Genomic DNA, 19,122 nt, shown 5'->3' with positions numbered 1-19,122 from the left:
CAGCAATGGAAATTATAGAAAGTCATAAGAATTCTCAATCTATCGAAAACTCAATTGCACGTAGTGTTCAGTTTTCTCAATAAATTTCGAGATTTAAGCTATCATTGAAATTTCAATATTCTCTCAACAGAAAGAGAAACAATGTTCAAGAATCTCTGCAATAAATAGGAAATGCCGCCGATAAATTGCTCTCAAATTAAATTCAAATTAACAAAATTAAAAATTCAGGTACAGTTGATATTTGAGTTTGAAAAAAATTCTTGCGGTGATTGGTGATTGTTACACGCCCTCCACTCCTGAAATCCTTTCCTCAAGTACGAACTACTTCATACAACTTTTCGGGTCCTTAAATCCTATGAAATAAAATATTAAATACATCAATCCCCTATAGATTAAAAAATACTCCCAAATGCGAGCATTCATATTAAATAAATGCATTACTTAGTGCATTTAATATTAATGAATGTATATGCATTAATATTAAATAAATGCATAAATTAATGCACTCAACATTAACAAATGTATTAATATTAAATGCATTGATTCCCCATAAATTTCTCCATCTCTTTTTCTAATCCATCAAAATACAAAAAAAAATTTACCCATCATCATCATTACCATCATCAAATGACCCTCAAAAAACTTTCGCTACGTCTCTGCGACTTTATCAACAATCGGGAATGCACCTCCCGAGTAAACCCCCGCGATTCCCGGAATTTTCCAAATGACCTTGACAAGCCCCTGATAAGATGGCGTTACTAGGTGGATAACAGTTACAACAACGCAATCGGGGATAACCGGCGGGTAAGTGAGAGCGTTAAAGATAATTCGAAGAGGGTGGCGGGACTATCGTTAACGATGATCGTGCTTAGCTCGGTATGTTGGAGGGGGTAGGGACCGAGGCAGCTAGGGGGCATTGAACAAAGGTCGAGCTGCGCGGTTTCGTGTGTGAGGGCCAGGCGAGTTAAAATCTCCTCAACATCCCAGGGGCAAACGAGCCGAGTGGCGGCGCATTCGCGATTCAAACATGGCAGCGGCTACCAGCGTTGTCGTACTCGACAGGGGCAACAATACCACCTGCACGATCAACTTACACGGTGTGTGCGCGTTACATTTATTTCACTTGAATTTCATCCGACGTAACAGTGTGAATTGCGTGTCTGACGTCATCAAGTTATTTCCCCTTTTTGTCATTACTATTTCATTCGCATTTGCTAACGAGTGTTTGGGTGCTCTTGCTCGAGACTCTTGAACTTTGACTTAATTTTTTTTCGCCAAGTCATTTAGAATTTATTTCGTGCGACTGATCACTGAACGCGATCGGACTATTTGTAAATACTGGTTTGTGTTTTTGCTCCGGTGCCGAGTGAAAAGGGCAAAGAGCGCGGGATTCTCCGGCAAAACCACGTGGATCCGGACGTAAACTTTTAAATTCAATTTTCAATGTTTTTTTTTCTGAATCGCTGTAACACTCGCTATCGATCATCAACGCTGTCGCAAGTTGTGCGAATCATTGTTGGGAGTATGCGCTCGTTTCGGACAAACTGCTATGATTGGCTCGGTCGGATGACAGAGATAAATACGGAAAAAAATCTCTCGCGCGGTTACCGGCTACGGTTTATGTGCATACATTTGTGTATGCGCATGACGACACGGTGGCATTGCAAACTAGTACGACGTTCGAAGTTTTTTGTCGGATTTTTTGTTCCTTTGAGCTGCAAAAAATTGGCTTTTTTCGTGAGACACGAGGTGGTGAATTTGAATTTTACTTTTTTGGGGTTTTGTTGCAGGCGCCACGGTGGTCTCTTGGAGGGTGAACAATCAGGAACAGCTGTTCGTCAGGTGAGTGAATATTCAAATGTCAGATGTGAATGAAATTCTCTTGCGCGTGGAGTTTCATCAGAATTTCCAGGGAAAAAGTAGCTGAAGTGTTGAAGAAGTAGAAAAACTCTTGATGTGATGAAAAAAATTGTTAAAAGTTTCCAAGTTTCAAGATTGATTATTAAAAAAGCTCGTTGTTAGGGCGGAGTTGAGGGGGGGAAGGCGGTGCAAGTATTACCTGCGAGGGAAACGTAAATGGTAGTGAAACTATGATTGAAGCACAAAAAATGGAGAAAAAAGTACCAGGCAAAGCGAGAAACGCTAGTTGCCGTTAACGGCTATTCTTTTTCTCTGCATACACATCACTACACATTTCCCCTCGCCGAGTTTGAGAATACACATGTGCTGGGCCGAGTTTCCCATCTCATTCACATGCGTGCGGAGTACACAGAAACTCCACAAAACCCCTGCCCCTCTTTTCTTTTTCTATACGCTCAAACAATACAGAAAACGATCAGAAATTCAGAGGCTCTTTATTACCATTACAATCAAACTTGGGTAGAAAAACATCGGTGGAATAAATTTTTATGCCCCTTTTTCTTGAACCCTTTGAATTAATCATCAATGTTGGGATTAGTGCTGTGAGAATTTGCTGAGTCGTTTTGATTTTAGTTTTATGGCTGGGGTGACTGCTCGAATAGGTAATCCCTGAGGACACCCTTATGCGTGATAATTATTCTTAATTGAATAGATATTTTGGTATTTTAGGGAGAAGGATGACGTTTGTTGCATTCACACTTGTCGTTGGAATTAAATTATGAGAGAGAAGGTTATCATTACTTCTAAGGGGATAGAATGAGTTCAATTCGGTGAAAACGTGAAGAATTAATTTTTTACGTGTCTTTAATTAATTTTCGTCTGACGTCGCTTGCTCTCGAGATAGAGGGGGATTGTTATAGGGGAAAACGGGGTAAAATGGACACATGCGGCTTGACAAAAATGCAGCTGGATTTGTTAATAGTCAGTATGAGGTAATAACCAGTTTATATATCGGGGTCTTGCCCTGATGGGGATTCTGATGTAAAACCGAAACATTATCTCAATTCATCAGAATCTCCTAATCGCCTAGCCCGAATTCATTAATTATCGCGGTCGAACAATCATCTCTACTTCAATTTTAAAAGAATACTAATAGCTCATCCAATTATGAGTAGAATGGGATAGATTTTTTTCATTAAAAGTACAGTCCTTCCCTCTGAAACGAATCGAGTGTGCACGATTGATCGATTTGTTTCTGAGTTACAAATATTTTTACAAAAGTCACAGATGTTTGTTATAGGGGAAAATGGACACTTATGATTTTTTTAAAATCGTGATAATTCTTTTTTTAAAGGACAATTCTTTCCTGTTGTGATGCGTCTAGATGGAACCCAATTAATTAATTTGTTTCTGAGTTACGAAGATTAAAAGAAAAGTAGAAAGTTTCCATTTTGGCCAATAGTTTCACTCAATTGTTTGGAAATTGCATTTTTCACTGGAAATTGAAGTTAATTCCAATCAAAATACAAAAATCGACGAATTACGTTCTAACACTTTCCAACAGACCAGTTTTCCCAAAAGCTCAATTAAAACTCTCATCAAAAAATTTGAATGCTTCTCTGTGATGAAAACCCCTTTTATAAAAAGCGATCGTGTTCCGCGTTCCGTTTTTCATTTTTGTGTCGCCTGGGGAACCGAAAGACGCGATTGATCAATTTGTTTCTGACTCACAAATATTTTTTAAAAAGCCACAGATGTCTGTTATACTTCACTACATCCGATGAAGTCAACGCAATACTTTCGAAATTGCATTCTTCACTACAATGTAAAGTTGAGTCTAATCAAAATACAAAAATCGACTCATTACGTTCCACCAATTTACGACAGTCCAACTCCCCGAAAACTGAATTAAAAACCTCGCCACCTAATTTGAATTTTTTTCTGTGATGAAAACCCCTTTTTAAAAAAAAGCACTCGTGTACCCTGCTCTTGAATAGATTAGGAATTCAGAATAGTCGCCTGAGATTTCACAATTTTCGACTTTTCATTTGTGCGTCGCCTGGGGAACCGAAAGACGCAATTGATCAATTTGTTTCTGACTCACAAATATTTTTTAAAAAGCCACAGATGTCTGTTATACTTCACTACATCCGATGAAGTCAACGCAATACTTTCGAAATTGCATTCTTCACTAGAATGTAAAGTTGAGTCTAATCAAAATACAAAAATCGACGCTTTACATTCCACCAATTTACGACAGCCCAACTCCCCGAAACCTGAATTAAAAACCTCGCCACCTAATTTGAATGTTTTTCTGTGATGAAAACCCCCTCGAAAAAACCGATCGTGTCCCGGACGTAATCACGAAGTGATCCGTTTGTTTTTTTTCCTCTTTGAAGCCCTCAGTAGAAAAAAAAGGGGACAGAGAGACATCGGCGACAGGCAAGCGATTTATCTCAACAAAAAGGGGTAGCTCAGAGCGAAAGACGAATTCAAAGGACACCTACACACACACCCTGTGCCGTCCCTTCAGCTCGATAAAATCCCGATAAATTTTCAACTGAGACAAAACTAAACGAAATCGAATGATTCCAGTTGAGAGTGAATAAAATGTTTATTGCATCGCGATTTAACGCTACCCTTTTTAATTAAATGGAATTCTCCTTCGTTTGAGCTATGTTTTACTTCTCAGTTTTTTGACTGTGTATGTACGTGTGTTGAGGGAAGAAGGGATGAGTGAGATGGAGCACTAATGATGCAGCACAGAGAGCGCCTGGCGTCCGTCGTATTCGTCGTCGGGCGTCCCTGGTTTTTGTCGGTGTCGGGAGGCGAGAGCTCAGAAACTCACTTGAGACTCTTGGAACTGTAGGATTTTAGCCAACGGCAACTGAAACGTATCCTGAATATTTCATACGGAATAATTTTTGGGTATAACTACACGAAACCGAGGAAATCATGGAATCCCCAGCGTAATGATTAAATTCATAGAATCATTATTGAAAATCAACAACATAAAATGAGGAAATTCTTCAAAATCCAGTTGAACGAACATGAAAACTCAAGAGAAAGACGTTTGCGTGGGATTTTAACAAAAATATCAAATATTATTTCAAACAATAGTTTTGGGCGAGTCACACAACACGATGAAGGCATTATTGGAAATCAAACAACCGAGAGAAGTCTCCAGTGCACGAGACTGGTTTAGAATTCTAGTATTTATTTCATGCAGAAAAATTATTGGCTAGACCTGCAATCAACCTAGAGAATGATTTTTCCATTGTTCAAGCGGTGATGGTACCCTTGCATGTGTTGAATTTTAGAATTGTCGTTGTGTCGGCAGTTATTAATTTTTGGAAACCAAAAAACTTCAATCACTCCATTACTATGCCGTGCTGTCCCTGAAGGTTTTTGGTTTCCAAAAATTGATAACTATGGACACGAGGACTATTCAAAAATTCACCAAATGCGAGGGGTGCCGTTACCTCTTAAAATCGCAATCTCAGCAGTTAATTGAATTCATGAAATAATCGCAGAAAACTAAAAACTTGGATGTTACATTTCAATAAAAATGCAATTAATTTTAAACAGAAAACTTTTGGATGCCCTAAAACTGAACAAACAATTCTCCCATTATATATTAGCCGTTATAAAATTAATTGAAAACGATGAAACCATCACCGAAAATCAAATACCCAAAAGAATTATTTCCAATGCAAGAGATTCGTTAAAAATTGTAATACAAATATTATTTATTTCACGCAAAATAATAATTGGCTAGAACTGCAATAAACTTGGAGAATATTACTATATTGGGCCTGAAGTTTTTTTATTTCCAAAAATTAATAACTATGGACACGGGGACAATTCTAAAATTCAGCAAATGCAAGGAGTGCCTGAGTAAAAATTGATAAAATTCATGAAATCATCATTGAGAACTAAAAAAATGAATCAAGAAAATGTTTCCCAGTGCAATCGAATGCCAATTGAAACTCGAGGGAAGAGGATTCATAAAAAATTGAAGTATCCCAACACAACTATTATTTTCGGACAATTTTGGATTTATTGTACCGAGATATATCCTTGAGGAATAAGGTGCGTTGTCCGACGTTGAGAAATAAAGGGGGCGACGGAGGGAAGATGGGGGAGAGTGAAGAGGAGAATGGAGGGAGCGACCCAAGGAGTCCTGCAGTTGAAAGGGAATGCTGTAGAATGCCGGCAAAAAGCGCTCCAGCCACCGGGATCATTAGTCTACGGTCCCTCTCTCTCGAAGCTTATAGCCCAACGTACACCAATGGTATACCGGGTGGAACGTCGTATGATGTTTGAATGTAGGAATTTGAGTGGTCATGGAGTGAACGAATATCGGGGGGTGCTGGTGACTTTTGGTGGTTCATCGATTTCGCGGAAATGCCAACACGTGGAGTACACGTGGGAACGCTTTCGGCTTGTTGGAACTCTCGGGCCAACCACTTGGGCGGTGGGATCGACCAACACGTGCTGTACATATTTCAAAGATAAATATTATTCTTGGAGCTGTGGAATTGATGGAGCGAGGTTTCACTTAATAAACAGGATATCCTCCGTATTCAGTGGTGAAGTGGACTGTTGGGAAATTATCCCTGAAATTTCAAGTTGCAAGTCTTGTAGTTTTTAAAAATTACTCTTTCATATAATAAATTTGAAGTTGAGGTTTCCAAACCAAGAATTATTTTCAATGCGAGAGACTGAAACCGTTGAACCGTTAAAATTAGCGGATATTTCTCGGATGTTTTGTTGGATAGAAGTGAGAAAAGTTTTGGAAATCAAAAACTTCGTGCAAAACGTATCCCGGTCGTTGCTACACAGGGAAATGTGAGAGAAAAATCGGATGAATCTGGAAAATCGAATGGTACGTGACGGATTACTTTTGGTTGTCGGTCCGGCTGAAAAGTCACTTATTTAGATTTTTTACTTTTTATCACGATTTTCGACAAGAAAAAATAATTGTAAAGCTAAAGGGAAATTTAAAAAAAGTGGAATTAAATTTTCAATTTAATACGGAATTGGGATGTATTTAATGGAATTATGCGTGCAATTGGCAGCATCGAAATAAGAAATAAATAAGATATTCCATAAACGATTCGATCTTAAATGAATTTCAAATTCACAACATTGAAAATTCATATAAAGCTGACATTTTCAAAAAATTCCAATTGCGTAGCGGAATGTCCTTAAAACCTATTTGTTCTGAAAAAAATTATGCTTCAAAAACTGATCAGTTCTCAAATAGAATTGACTCATTCCACTTCGCTTCACCACTTCACTATTCAAATCATTTTTCGATCCATTCGAAGCCCGTTATACATATTACTCAATCCCCCCACCCCCCGGCACACACACAAAATCCTCAGGTCCATGTTTACTAAGTCATGCCACTCCGAGATTATACATCACTATGACGTGCGGTAATCTGCAACGGACGTGTCAAACTAAATGAACAAGAAGGAAAAAATAAATACATTGACCCCACTTTGGATTTCTCGAGTGAGAGGGAATTACAACTGGTAACGATAAAAAAAGAACCACTGGAGCAAAAATATGAGAGATGAGAGGGCATTGTCAAGGGAGGCTAACGCCTCGCGGCGATAACGAAACTAACGAGGTGATTTGGAGTCGGCTTATTGCCGAGAGTACGTTGTACATTTTTGTGCCTTACACCGTCGGTTAAAACTATGAGTGGGTTGAAGAGACGTTGAATTCCATCGGAATGATGAAATCTTTGTTTTCAACGGAGATTTTCCCTTTATAAGTTGAATTGTTCATTTCGTCAGGACTATTCACTGATTTTATGTAATTACTCTATTTTCTGATTGCTCTTTCACACGGAGAGGAATAATTAAGTAGCGAAGTGGTAAATCTGTTTAAGTCGAATTATCTCCCAGTTGAGTTTTTCATGAATATTTCCGAATCTAAGGGGGATAGCGAACTTTTCGTAACTACATTTATTGTAGCTCTCAATCGGCTCTACAAAAAAGGTTATAACAAAAATTTTGCCATCTCCCTTAGATTCCGAGATATTCATTGAAAACTGGGCAATAGTCAAAATTGACTTGTACCGGTTTACCACTTCGCTACTGAAGTACTTCAGCCTAATAAATTATATATTGCCCACAGAATTTTTAAATTTTATTAATTGTGAGCAATTATATAAATCATTTAGAAATATTTGAACCGTCAATAAAAAACTGCATTTGGTACATCACGCATATTTAATGAGAGATTCTCCTGAAATTTTAAGCGACAAATAATTTCCACGAAATCTCAATTTTCTGAATTCTCAATCTGTTGAAAATTTGATTCAATTTTTCTTAAAAAAATCCAAGTTTTTCCTGAAATCATCTCCACCTCATGGACATTACGATTGCCTACGGCAGAAATGAATTCTTACTCATTAACATTTACTTGAAATAGTCAAATCCCCACATAAATGTCCCTAAAACTGCTGTATTGACGCGAAGGAAATTTCAATTTCCCCGTAAAACAATTATGTTCATAGATACTGAGTTTAAGTGAAAACTTCCTCTATTGTCTGCACGGAAATTCACCCCATGAAGAGATTTTTCTCTCAGTGTGTCAAACTTTTCAGTTACGCTCGATATTCTCAATTTTAATTAACTCTAAACTCATTAAAGTTTGAAGCTGCGTTCAATTAATCACGAAATTAATAAAAGGTATAGGTAAATCATGGATGCAGAGTGTGGTTTTACAAAGTTTCAGCCCTCTCTCATTCTTCCCCCCTGGAGTCGCGATAGTGGGAGGAGAAATAAGGGTAGATAGTGCAGGTATATATAAATAGGGTACTAACCTACGTCCATTCCATTGTTTCTTGCTGACTTTGGTTAAACAAAGTTCCGCGGTGACTTTGGGGAACAGGGGATGCGGATCGGCTTCCAAAGGGAGAGAAAACGGAGACAAGCGCTGTAGAGAGGGATAGGGAGTTGAGGTTCAAGCTGGGGCATAGCAGCAGTCCAGAGCCCGGCTAATCGCAAAAACCGCTGGCTACGAACTACATCCGTCTCTCTCTCCTGTGCACTTTCAACGTACCGGGTGGCTATGTCGTGAACATGAACACTTTTACATCGTTCCACATTTCGCCCCCCTGCACCGCCCTGCGCTGTACTTGGTCCCTTTGTTGCAATTTTCATGGTATGGTTGTTTGCACAAACGAACGAAAAACAGTGAATACAAGATTATTGGAATTATTCGCGGTTGAACGACGAAATTCGTTAGGTTGGGGAAGGTTTTCCTCGGGAGATGCGCATTTCTGCACGGAGAGAAATGTTCAGTAAAAATTACGGAACTCACACTTCGCTTACCGATTACGAAATCGACTCAGAAAATTTAAGTGACGGTATCGTAATTTTTCACAGGAGATTCAGATAAAAATTACGGAACGCTCTGGAGAAATTCCGTGACAGTTCCGTAAAATTTCCTACAGCCACATTTCGCTCCGGAATAACGGAAAAGATACGTAATTTTTATTGAATATTTCTCTCCGTGTGCATTGGAATCGCTCTTTAATACCTTAAGTAGCTTGCGAAATGCAAGTTGTTTGATGTTACGCGTTTTGTTTTCTAAATTGAATATCTCCAAAACTATGGCAGATAATGCTATTTGACCAGCGCCATCAGAAAACTGAATGGTTTTGCACCAATTACATTTACGTTTTATAATTTTTCGTTCATCAGAAGTCACCGAATTTCAGGGATATTGTGTGTCATGTCAGGCGGAGAAGGGAAGGGTCCCGTACGTGAGGTGTTATAGAGCTTATTGCTTTTTTTCAATAAATACATGAGTTTATCAAATGTAAATACGTGAGTTTATTCAAATGTGGCATTTCGCTGGGCTAAATACCGATTTGTTACGATTCCGACAGAATTAGAAACTGTGTTGTTTATAAATTATTGGTGAAAGAAATTTGTAATTGCGAAAAATTGAAATTTGTTTAATGTGTTTTCTATCGGGTCAAGATGAGCAGTACAATCTAGATCATCGGGGTTTGAATAATAAAATAATCGAAAATGATTGGTAACGTGGGGTAGAATGGGGCTTGAATAACAAGCCTGATGTTCGAGTATAAATATGAAGAAAGACTTCAACGAAAAAATCGCACAAGTAGAAAGCAGTTGGATGTCAGTTTGAAATTATATCAATTTTAAAAATTGAAGAGATCGTCTTCGATTTCACAATGTTTACATGTGATGTATGAGTAACCAATAATCTTACCAACTTTTTATTACGAACATAAATGTAATGAAAAAATGCATTGGTTTCAATGGAATCATTTGCGGTTGAGTGTAGAAATGCATGAGGCTGGCACCGATGATGCGGAGATCCGGTGTGATTTTTACGGGACGATGGGGTTGAGGGAGGAGCGAGGGAGATTGGAGGACTCGAGAATCGCCCGGTAGCCGTGAAATCGGGAATGAAGGAATCTTCGAATTAAAAGTTTTATTGTATCTTTTCTACTTCAGTGTTTCAATGCTGGAAGTCGAGGGCTTTCTGTTTCGAAAATTCAATCTACAAAACTTGAACCATTAGATGGAGACGAAGAACACTATTTTCGAATTGAGAACATAATTGACGACTAATTAATTTTTATGTGACTTCGTGTCGACTTAATTCTTTGCAGACAATATTTCTTATAAGATACAGCAATCAAAGTTATTTATGGTATTGTACAGGTGAATAATTTTTTTTACTAGAAACCATTAAGGAAAAGTGCATGAATGAATGCATGATGTGAAAAAGATTGAATTATTCAGAAACTACAGTGGCATAAGTTGAGTGTTTTGAATGAAAATTCATTGTCTTTTCGATGAATCAACCAATGATATTTGCCAATAAACCTTTGACATCTCTCAATATAATTAACTGTCAATTCATTTCTGCAAAACATTGCGAATTTCAAAGTAAACAAACGACTCAAATCCCGAAACATCAGCTAAAAATACAAAAAGTGGAACCTTTCTCTGCAGATTGTCATGGTTAATCAGAACCAAATAAAATCACCAATCCTTTCCCAATGTGGAGAAAATCTACACCCAGAGAAACGGTTTATTTGAATTCAATAAACTTTATTTGAATCAAAGAAATTGTTTATTTCACTCTGACATAGTATTTATTGGATTCAAATGAGGCCATTTAATTCAAATAAATCATTTCTCTGGCTGTAGTCTATATAAATGCATATTCAAAGCGATAGTTAAAAGAACTGAGATCATTTTTTGTTAAAAAAATTTATTTTTGATATTTAAGAAACTACTGTGGCACAATAGTTCGTTTATCGTCAATTTGACACGAAATTTCATAGTATTTTCATCAAATCAACCAATAATATTTGCAAATAAATGACACCCTTTGACAACATCTCTCAATACAATTAACAGTCAATTACTTTCTGCAAAACATTGCGAATTTCAAAGTAAACGACTAAAATCCCAAAACACTAGCTAAAAATACAAAAGAGTGAAACCTTTCTTTCTCTGCAGATGGTCATGGTTAGTCAGAACCAAATAAAATCACCAATCCTTCCCCAATATGTTGAACAAGTAAACGCGTAATGCGCGTTACAAGCTATACCATGCACGAAGAAAACCAAGTATACATATGACGATGGATGGTGGAGGACGAGGAACGAAGTGGGAGGGGAGGGAGGTGGTTGGGAACTCTGCGATGCCCACAAAAAGCACACCAGACAGCGGCGATAGTTTTTGTTGGGCGTCAGCCGCGTTCCCTACCATCACCGCACCACCGCCTGCAGCTTCGCGCTACATCGCTTTCCCCCCTTTCTGCAGGGAATGAGAGAGACAAACAATCCCTGGTAGTTGTCCTTCTCTCTCACTCTCTCTCTCTCACCCTTTGGTCCCTTCGATGCTTTTTTATCCACGTAGGATAGTGATCGTGAGGCAGGATCGATCGATGGGATTAAACCAAACTCACTGTGATCTTCCTTCGTCTCTTCTCCTTACTCTTTTTCTATCAACAACAAAATGCTACGCTGTGTCGAAACCCTTCGGCTACTGTTGAAAATGCTGAGTAACGAGATGATTCGTAGGAATCATTTATACAATTTTTGTGCTGAACACGACCTTCATCATTTCGTGAATAAATGAGAAGGTAAAATTATAAAATCATATTGTGCGTAATTTTTTCTTACTAGAAAACAATGGAGAGAAATGAGAAAAGCTGATATCTGCATTCTGAATGAATGCAAAATGTGAAAATGAGAAATAAAGTAAATTTTATTGAAGAGGTAAAAGTAAAATGCTATTATTTTCAGTCAGTTGCGAATATCGCAGTGAAAAAAATAAAAAAAATAAAAATCAGAGATGTGAAAATATTTGGGAAATAATAACTTCATAAAATGCATGGGTTTATACATCGCTTGAAACGGAACTTTTTCAATTTCATAAAAAAAATTGATTGCAAAATGTTATTATTTTCCATTAGTGACGAATACCGCAGTAAAAAATAAAATGAAAAAACAAAACTCCCCGAAGCATGAAGTTATAAAGGCATTCCTCATCAGAATGAAATTGAATTTTTTAACTCGAAAACATTAAAGAAAAAAGGAAAAATCAGAAATGACAACATTGAAAAACATTGAAATATATCCTGACAGTAACTTCATAAAATGATATCATTGGCTTCCGGATGGATGCCACGTTTGGTTTCAATATTGCGGTCGAAAAGTGAAATTAATCGCGGAAGCGGCGCACTGCTGAAACTAGACGCGGGATTCATTCGGAAGCCAATGATATAAAAAATTATGGCCGCGTCAGCCTCAAAACTAAGAACTTCATAAAATGTAGATTTATCGAGAAAGATTCATAGATTTATAGATTTACAGATTTATAGAGAAAAAATAAATGGATTTATAGAGTTCCAAATTTTCATAACGTCACAGAATATCATTGGATACGATTTATGGAATAGGCGGAAGGGGAAGAACAGAACTCTTCCAATTCCATAAACAGAATGAATTGTAAAATGTTATGGTCTTCAATTACTGGCAAATATAGCAGGAAAAGAATGATAAAAAACAAAGTATGAAGCCACAAGGTATTCCACTTCAGGTGCATAAATTCACTTTCTAGAAAAAATTGAACATTGCAACAGTTAGCTGTTATCATGCAATTTGAATGAATGAAGCAGAACTTTTCCATTTCCGTAAATGGAATGCCTTCTAAAATATTATTGTCTTTAAGTACTCGCAAATCTAGCGGGAAGAGAATAATAAAAAGCGAAGTGTGAAGTCACAAGGAATTCCACTTCAGGCACATAAATTTACTTATCAGAAATGATTGAGGAAAAAATGCAAAAGTTATTGCAATGCGATCTAAATGAATGCAAGACGTCAAGAAGTTTGACCCGTCACCTCAAAAGAAATGGACGAAACAACCATTTTATGAAATTTATCGTTTCACTTTTTATAAGGAAGGGAGTTTTATAGAGTTCCGCGATTTCGTGACCGACGAGAACATTATTAGATAGAATTTCGGGATAGTCTCACTATCGCAATAAAAATTAATTTTCAGGAGTGAAGAATAGAATTGAACAGTTGTTTTAAAACCGTATCGCTTCCCTTACGCATAAATTCACCCCCTTAAATAGAACGCCAACTATTCCCTGCTCGATGTAATAGTTAACAAAAAAAAACAATGTAAAATTAATCGATACGGAATACACCCATTGAGCCATGAAATTCTTTTAGGGTTTGTTGTAAAATAGTTGGTTACCGAGAATTGCCCAGTTCTTTTGCATCCGTTACACGTTATAATATACCTGTATATTTCACCGGGAGAATAGAAGAGGAGAATGTGTGCTCATCAGGAGAAAACAGGGACAGCAAAAAACGGTTTGAAGGTAGGAAAAAGAGATGAGTCGAAACGCGCGCGCTGGAGACGAATGCGAGAGAGTTACCCCACTCCCCCCACCACCCCTATTTTTTTTTCACCCTATCCCCCTTCTTTTCTGTGTGAAGGTGGAATGAGCGAATGGAGTAGAGAAAGCGTAGATACAAAAAAACGAGTGGTGGAAGAATAAAAGAGGAGAGATGGAGAAGAAAGAGAAAGGAAACGCGGATGAGAGGAGAGTGATGGAAGGTTGAAATAAACTCATCGGAGGGACAACAGGATACACTTTGTTTTCGGGCATTGTCTTCCAGAGATCCCCTTCTTTCATTTTGCCAGAGTGTTTAAGGAGGTGAATTCAATATCGATTATGTTGTACACTGGGCAGTTATGTTTGTACATTAGTCATGTTCGCCAATTCTCTCCGCATTTTTTTTTTAACTTGCTTTTTGTTTTTTGTTGTCATGTTTCAGTAAGCAAGCGGTGTTCGACGGGAAGAAGGCCATTAGAGGTGGAATTCCATTTGTCTTTCGTAAGTAGAGGAAGCGAACCGAGACACGCGATATCTCAATATTATTTTTGTTTATCATCTTGTAAATTATTTTCTCTCATCAAGGAGGCTCTTGGGTTTTGTGGGGGTATTTTCAGTTTAATGCGACAAATGTCGCCAATTGTAGGCGACTGTTGGGTGTAACAATTACTGGGAATGGATTTTGTTAATATTTGTTGTCAATTGTTAAAATGTTGTAGATGTTTCAAGTCATGAAATTTTTGTCTGTCGAATCTGTAGAGTTGTTTGATTTTTAAATGCGAATAGATTACCTCAAATATGAATTAGGATTTTGTTACATCAACGAATGACACTTGATATTTATCGGATGGGCGCATTCGGTTTCGTTGAACTAAACTTGATGAATTCCAGTCAGTGGGAATTTGCAGAGGAGGAACTCAAAAATTTTATTTTGTTTCTGAAAATCGTACCTAGCCCAACAGGAAGCGGTAGATTCATAAACAAAAAGTAAATGAAATTCCATTTGGGTTCCATTGAACTGAATTTGATGAATTTGATGAATTTGATGAATTTCAGTGGAGGGGAACTTATCGAGAAACAACTCAAAAAATCAATTATTTTCAACACTCCGTTGGTCGCGCCGTACGCGCCGCGCCGCGCCAGCATAAATCGACATAATGATAAATTTGAAAGATCTAAGAAAAATCTGAAAAAAATCAAGAGTGATCTAGATCGTATACTTGAAGAAGTCCCGTGAGATTTTGTATGTCCAGTGTTCCCTTTAATTATCTATTCAAGCTCAGAGTTGCCATGTTTTTCGGAAAATTCGCCTTTACACGGTACACGGTTCGGAGCTCCGTGTAAAAATTTTTATTTCTCCGGAATAAAAATTTGAAAATCTAACTACTGATATTTTTGGCAGATATTTTCATTGATAGGGTTTCTAGACACTTCAAAATGAGATGTCAAATTGTTTCAAACTTTTCTGAGGCTTTACTGCTGTGTAATTTTAAAAAAATCTGAAAAAGTGCGGCGCGGCGCTCATAGCGCGAGCAACGGAGTGTTAAAAATCAAAATTATCCCAAAATTAAACGATTCCCTGGAACGAATAAAAATGTCAATGAATTTCGGTGTTTGCCTTGATATCTAGCGCAATTTGGAGCATGGACTTTCGGTCCAGGTCACGGTTTCGCCCGCATTATGCGCTGGAACGTGGAAAAAGCACCAGAACGAATGCCAAGTGGCGATGTCGAGGCAATATTCTCAATAATGGACAACGAGTTCACTCGTTCAATGTGGAATTATCCGTTTCGTTTAACCTACAGACTGATACTGCGTGAGAAAGAATTACACTTCAATATCGGTGTTTATAATCCGAGCAAAGAGCACACATTCAGCTTCAATCTTTTACTACACACGTACTTCAAGGTCCCCGATGTGAGGAGATGTCAGATAACTGGTCTCCACGGTTGCACTTTCATCGACAAGGTATTTCAATAGATAATAAATTATCACTGATTCATTTTTTCCCTCCCTACTTTCAATAATTACGTAAATCACTGAATGATTAATTAATCAGTTCATCGGGTGGATTTATTCGGTGCATAATTCTTGCAGACGAGGGACAATCAGATATTCCAAGAGGGCTTGGATGTCGTTACTGTGCGAGAGTGGACTGACAGGATTTATCAGAACACTCAGCCGGAGCATATTATTACCAATGTCGTTTCGGGACGGAAAATGCGGGTGCAAAAGTACAATTTTCCGGACACTGTGGTTTGGAATCCGTGGCAGGAGAAGGCCAGGGATATCCCGGACTTTGGGGATGATGAGTTTCCTAATATGATTTGCGTTGAGAGCGGACACGTCAGTAGCCCCGTTATACTCCTTCCGGGAACGGCTTTCGAGGCTAGTCAAATTCTACAGGTAAACTATTGTTGTGTAGTTGTTGATTGAGATTTTTTAATTTTTATTCGTCTGAAGAGCAGTAGGTTTTGGGGTAGAATTCCCAAGAGAACTTTCGGGTGAGAAAACTCATGTCTGACGAGGTGTAAAAAATTCAATTGTCGGTTTATAATTACATCATGAATTTATCAAATTCATCCCCTTCTGATGAATTAATAATGGAATCGTAAAATCGATTTCTGCCACACTTTTGAATACGACCGAAGTTACTGCTTTAAAAAAAGGGGTTTTAACGTGGGAAATTGATTGTTCTTAAATTATTGAAAAAACAATGTCGTAATATTCAAAAATTGTAACGTTTCAACGATGTTGTGGACCTTTCTCAGGAAGTAGACTTTATTCGCCTCTCAAATTTAGACTTTTCAGGTTTCGTAGTGTAATGATTCCAAAGGGGTGAGAAACATAGAGCCAATGGAACGTCTGATATTCAATCACAAATATTAAAAATGATTTAAATTAAAAAAATACCAAGTTCTTGAATATTATTAAATGAATAATCAACACGATTTAACCACTAAACGTGAATTCTTGTTAACTTCTCATTAATCTGAGAAACGATTGAACCATCTTTTGTGCATCAAGAAATTTCCTCCAAAAATGTCTCTTTTTCCCCCTCGAGTCACTAATTACGAAGAAAAAACTGTCGCAAGTGAGAGTCAAAGAAAATGATTTCGTAATTACGAGACGTGAGGAGTCAAGTCATTATGTTTTACCAATTCAGTAAATTTAATTATTCAAACATTTTTACTGGAACAATATTGATTTCAGGTCATGTGAGTAGAGGGTGGACTAGGAGGCAACTCTCGTGACTCCGGCTCAAGCCACTCACATATAGTTGCCTCGTCGCCCGCTCGTCCTCGCGCAACAGTCGGTTGGCCAGCCAGTCCCCCAAGCTGGCTCTACGTTCAGCCACCGGTGCAACCACCGACGCAAAATCATCATCACCACCATCATCATCAATCCCGTCACTACGCCCACTGCATCACACAATCCTGCTCCATATGTTCCCTCAATCTTTAGTTAAACAAGCGTCGGTGGTCTCTATTTCATCGTTATTACTACTTTATACCCCAATTATTCATAGCTCGTACATTCCTCAATAATTCTTCTCACAAACTACTTCCTCCAACGCCAGTAGCATTTCTGGTTTCCTTTGGCCTTTGGGAATCTCTCTTCTTCAATTCCCAGGGAATATCTCGTGTGATCATTCAATATTTCCTTGAAGTTTTGCTCTACTCCTTCAGACGAAGCAATGGTGCTATCATAATGATCAGAAAATCCGTAGTTTCTAAGCCCCACCGCAATAATTTACAATAGAAATTGGTGGTTTGCATGATTTTTTTTCAGTTGCATAAATAATGCAATATGGAAGTAGGATAGAAACAGTGGAGACGATTTTTTATGTTGACATGTGAGGACTGAAGAAGATATAGCCAATTATCAAGAATTTTTTCAATTGCGCACACTGTTGGAAATTTTTAGAAATTCAAGTAACAGTCACATGTGAATTTTGAAACTCATTGAGAATTTAATATCACACTTTATTAAATGTTGAATAGATTACGCATTCAGAGTCATAATTGCCTGAATTTTCATCATCTTCGATCATTTCCATAATCGTATAGACTTGAAAAATTGGTTTTCAATGAATATTCAAGAAATTAAATGAATTTTCAGCAGCAAAATATCTGAAAATTTCATGAATATTATTGAATATTATTGAAAATTTCACGACTTTTTCCAACAGTGTAAAAATTGCTCAAGCGTTTCACAATGATTATTTAAAAAAATGACGAAAGTACGAATCTATATTCTTCATTCCATCCTCGTTTGTGAGAGTAAGAAAAAAGTCATGCAAAACCCCAATTGAATTAGACCAGTAGGAATAAAAATATTCTGCTGTTTCCTTATCTCTCCCGATAATCAGTAGATTGCAATTCGTAAAGCCCTCCAAGATCAGTTAGAAACAAATATTATTTTTACCCGCTATGAAAGAGTGTCTGAAACCCGAGTGATTCGCATGGTGCTCAATTATACCGCAGATTATCAACATTCCTCTTTAAATTCTCAAGAAATAACTCATGATTATCTGCCAATTGAACGCTTAAACAACTGGCCAATTTCGTTCTAGGTAATATCTCTCTCTGTACAATTTACAGTGAAAATAGTTTGATGAATTTAACCCGCGCATTGTTATTGTTATAATAAATACAATACGACTGACAGTATACGAAGAAAGATGGAAGAAATGTATGGGAAAAGCATATGTATACGAAAGAGAAACTCTTGCCGTTTGGCTGTAACGTTGAAACGTTGACGAATCAAGTGAATAAAATTCAGACATCGAGTTCCAGTGGCTTGTTAGCAACGTAAATTAAGAACACTGCTTTCTGGATTTTTATGGAAAATTTAGAAAACAAAAATTTGAATGTATTTTTTGAATTTTATTTTCGTAGACTCTCGATTAAACTTGTAAATAGATTGTTTAGAATTCATTTTGACGATGTGTGTTCATTTGCATCATCTCCTCACTCGTCTCTAAAAGCGAAATCGATAGGGGATTGAAGGGATTTAAAAAGTGCAAGGGTTTGTGACGAGCCATTTGAATTTAAACACGTAGTGAATCCAATTATACTGTATTAGAGGTAAAGATCTTTGGTCTGTGTTAATCGATTTAAACTACCATGAAAAATAATACGAATATTTATATCTCGAATTTTGAATATTTTCTTTCCCAGTTTATTTTCATTGTGTATTTGATGACTAAAGAGAATAACGAGAAATTATGATACTTGAAATTCATTTGTCAAGGCACGAAATTGAGAATGTACTCTTGTTTCTTTTGGGAAAGTGCAATAAAATTATTGGAAAATGTGAACGTATTTTTTTCTT

At 37.3% G+C, this 19,122-nt stretch overlaps 1 protein-coding gene across 1 annotated transcript; it reads left to right on the top strand.

Annotated features, from left to right (window-relative positions):
• The first annotated feature begins 901 nt into the window (after positions 1-901).
• On the top strand, positions 902-19,108 carry LOC107037138 (glucose-6-phosphate 1-epimerase). Its single transcript, XM_015255564.2, has 6 exons — positions 902-1,097; positions 1,791-1,842; positions 14,228-14,286; positions 15,416-15,753; positions 15,883-16,191; positions 16,999-19,108. The coding sequence occupies exons 1-6, from the start codon at positions 1,028-1,030 to the stop codon at positions 17,005-17,007; spliced, it is 837 nt and encodes a 278-aa protein (XP_015111050.1). The 5' UTR covers positions 902-1,027; the 3' UTR covers positions 17,008-19,108.
• Positions 19,109-19,122: the final 14 nt, after the last annotated feature.

The sequence above is a fragment of the Diachasma alloeum genome, unplaced genomic scaffold (genome assembly GCF_001412515.2).
Source record: "Diachasma alloeum isolate Michigan unplaced genomic scaffold, Dall2.0 Dall_scaffold_00176, whole genome shotgun sequence".
NCBI lineage: Eukaryota > Metazoa > Arthropoda > Insecta > Hymenoptera > Braconidae > Diachasma > Diachasma alloeum.
This window is presented reverse-complemented; position numbering and strand designations above follow the sequence as displayed.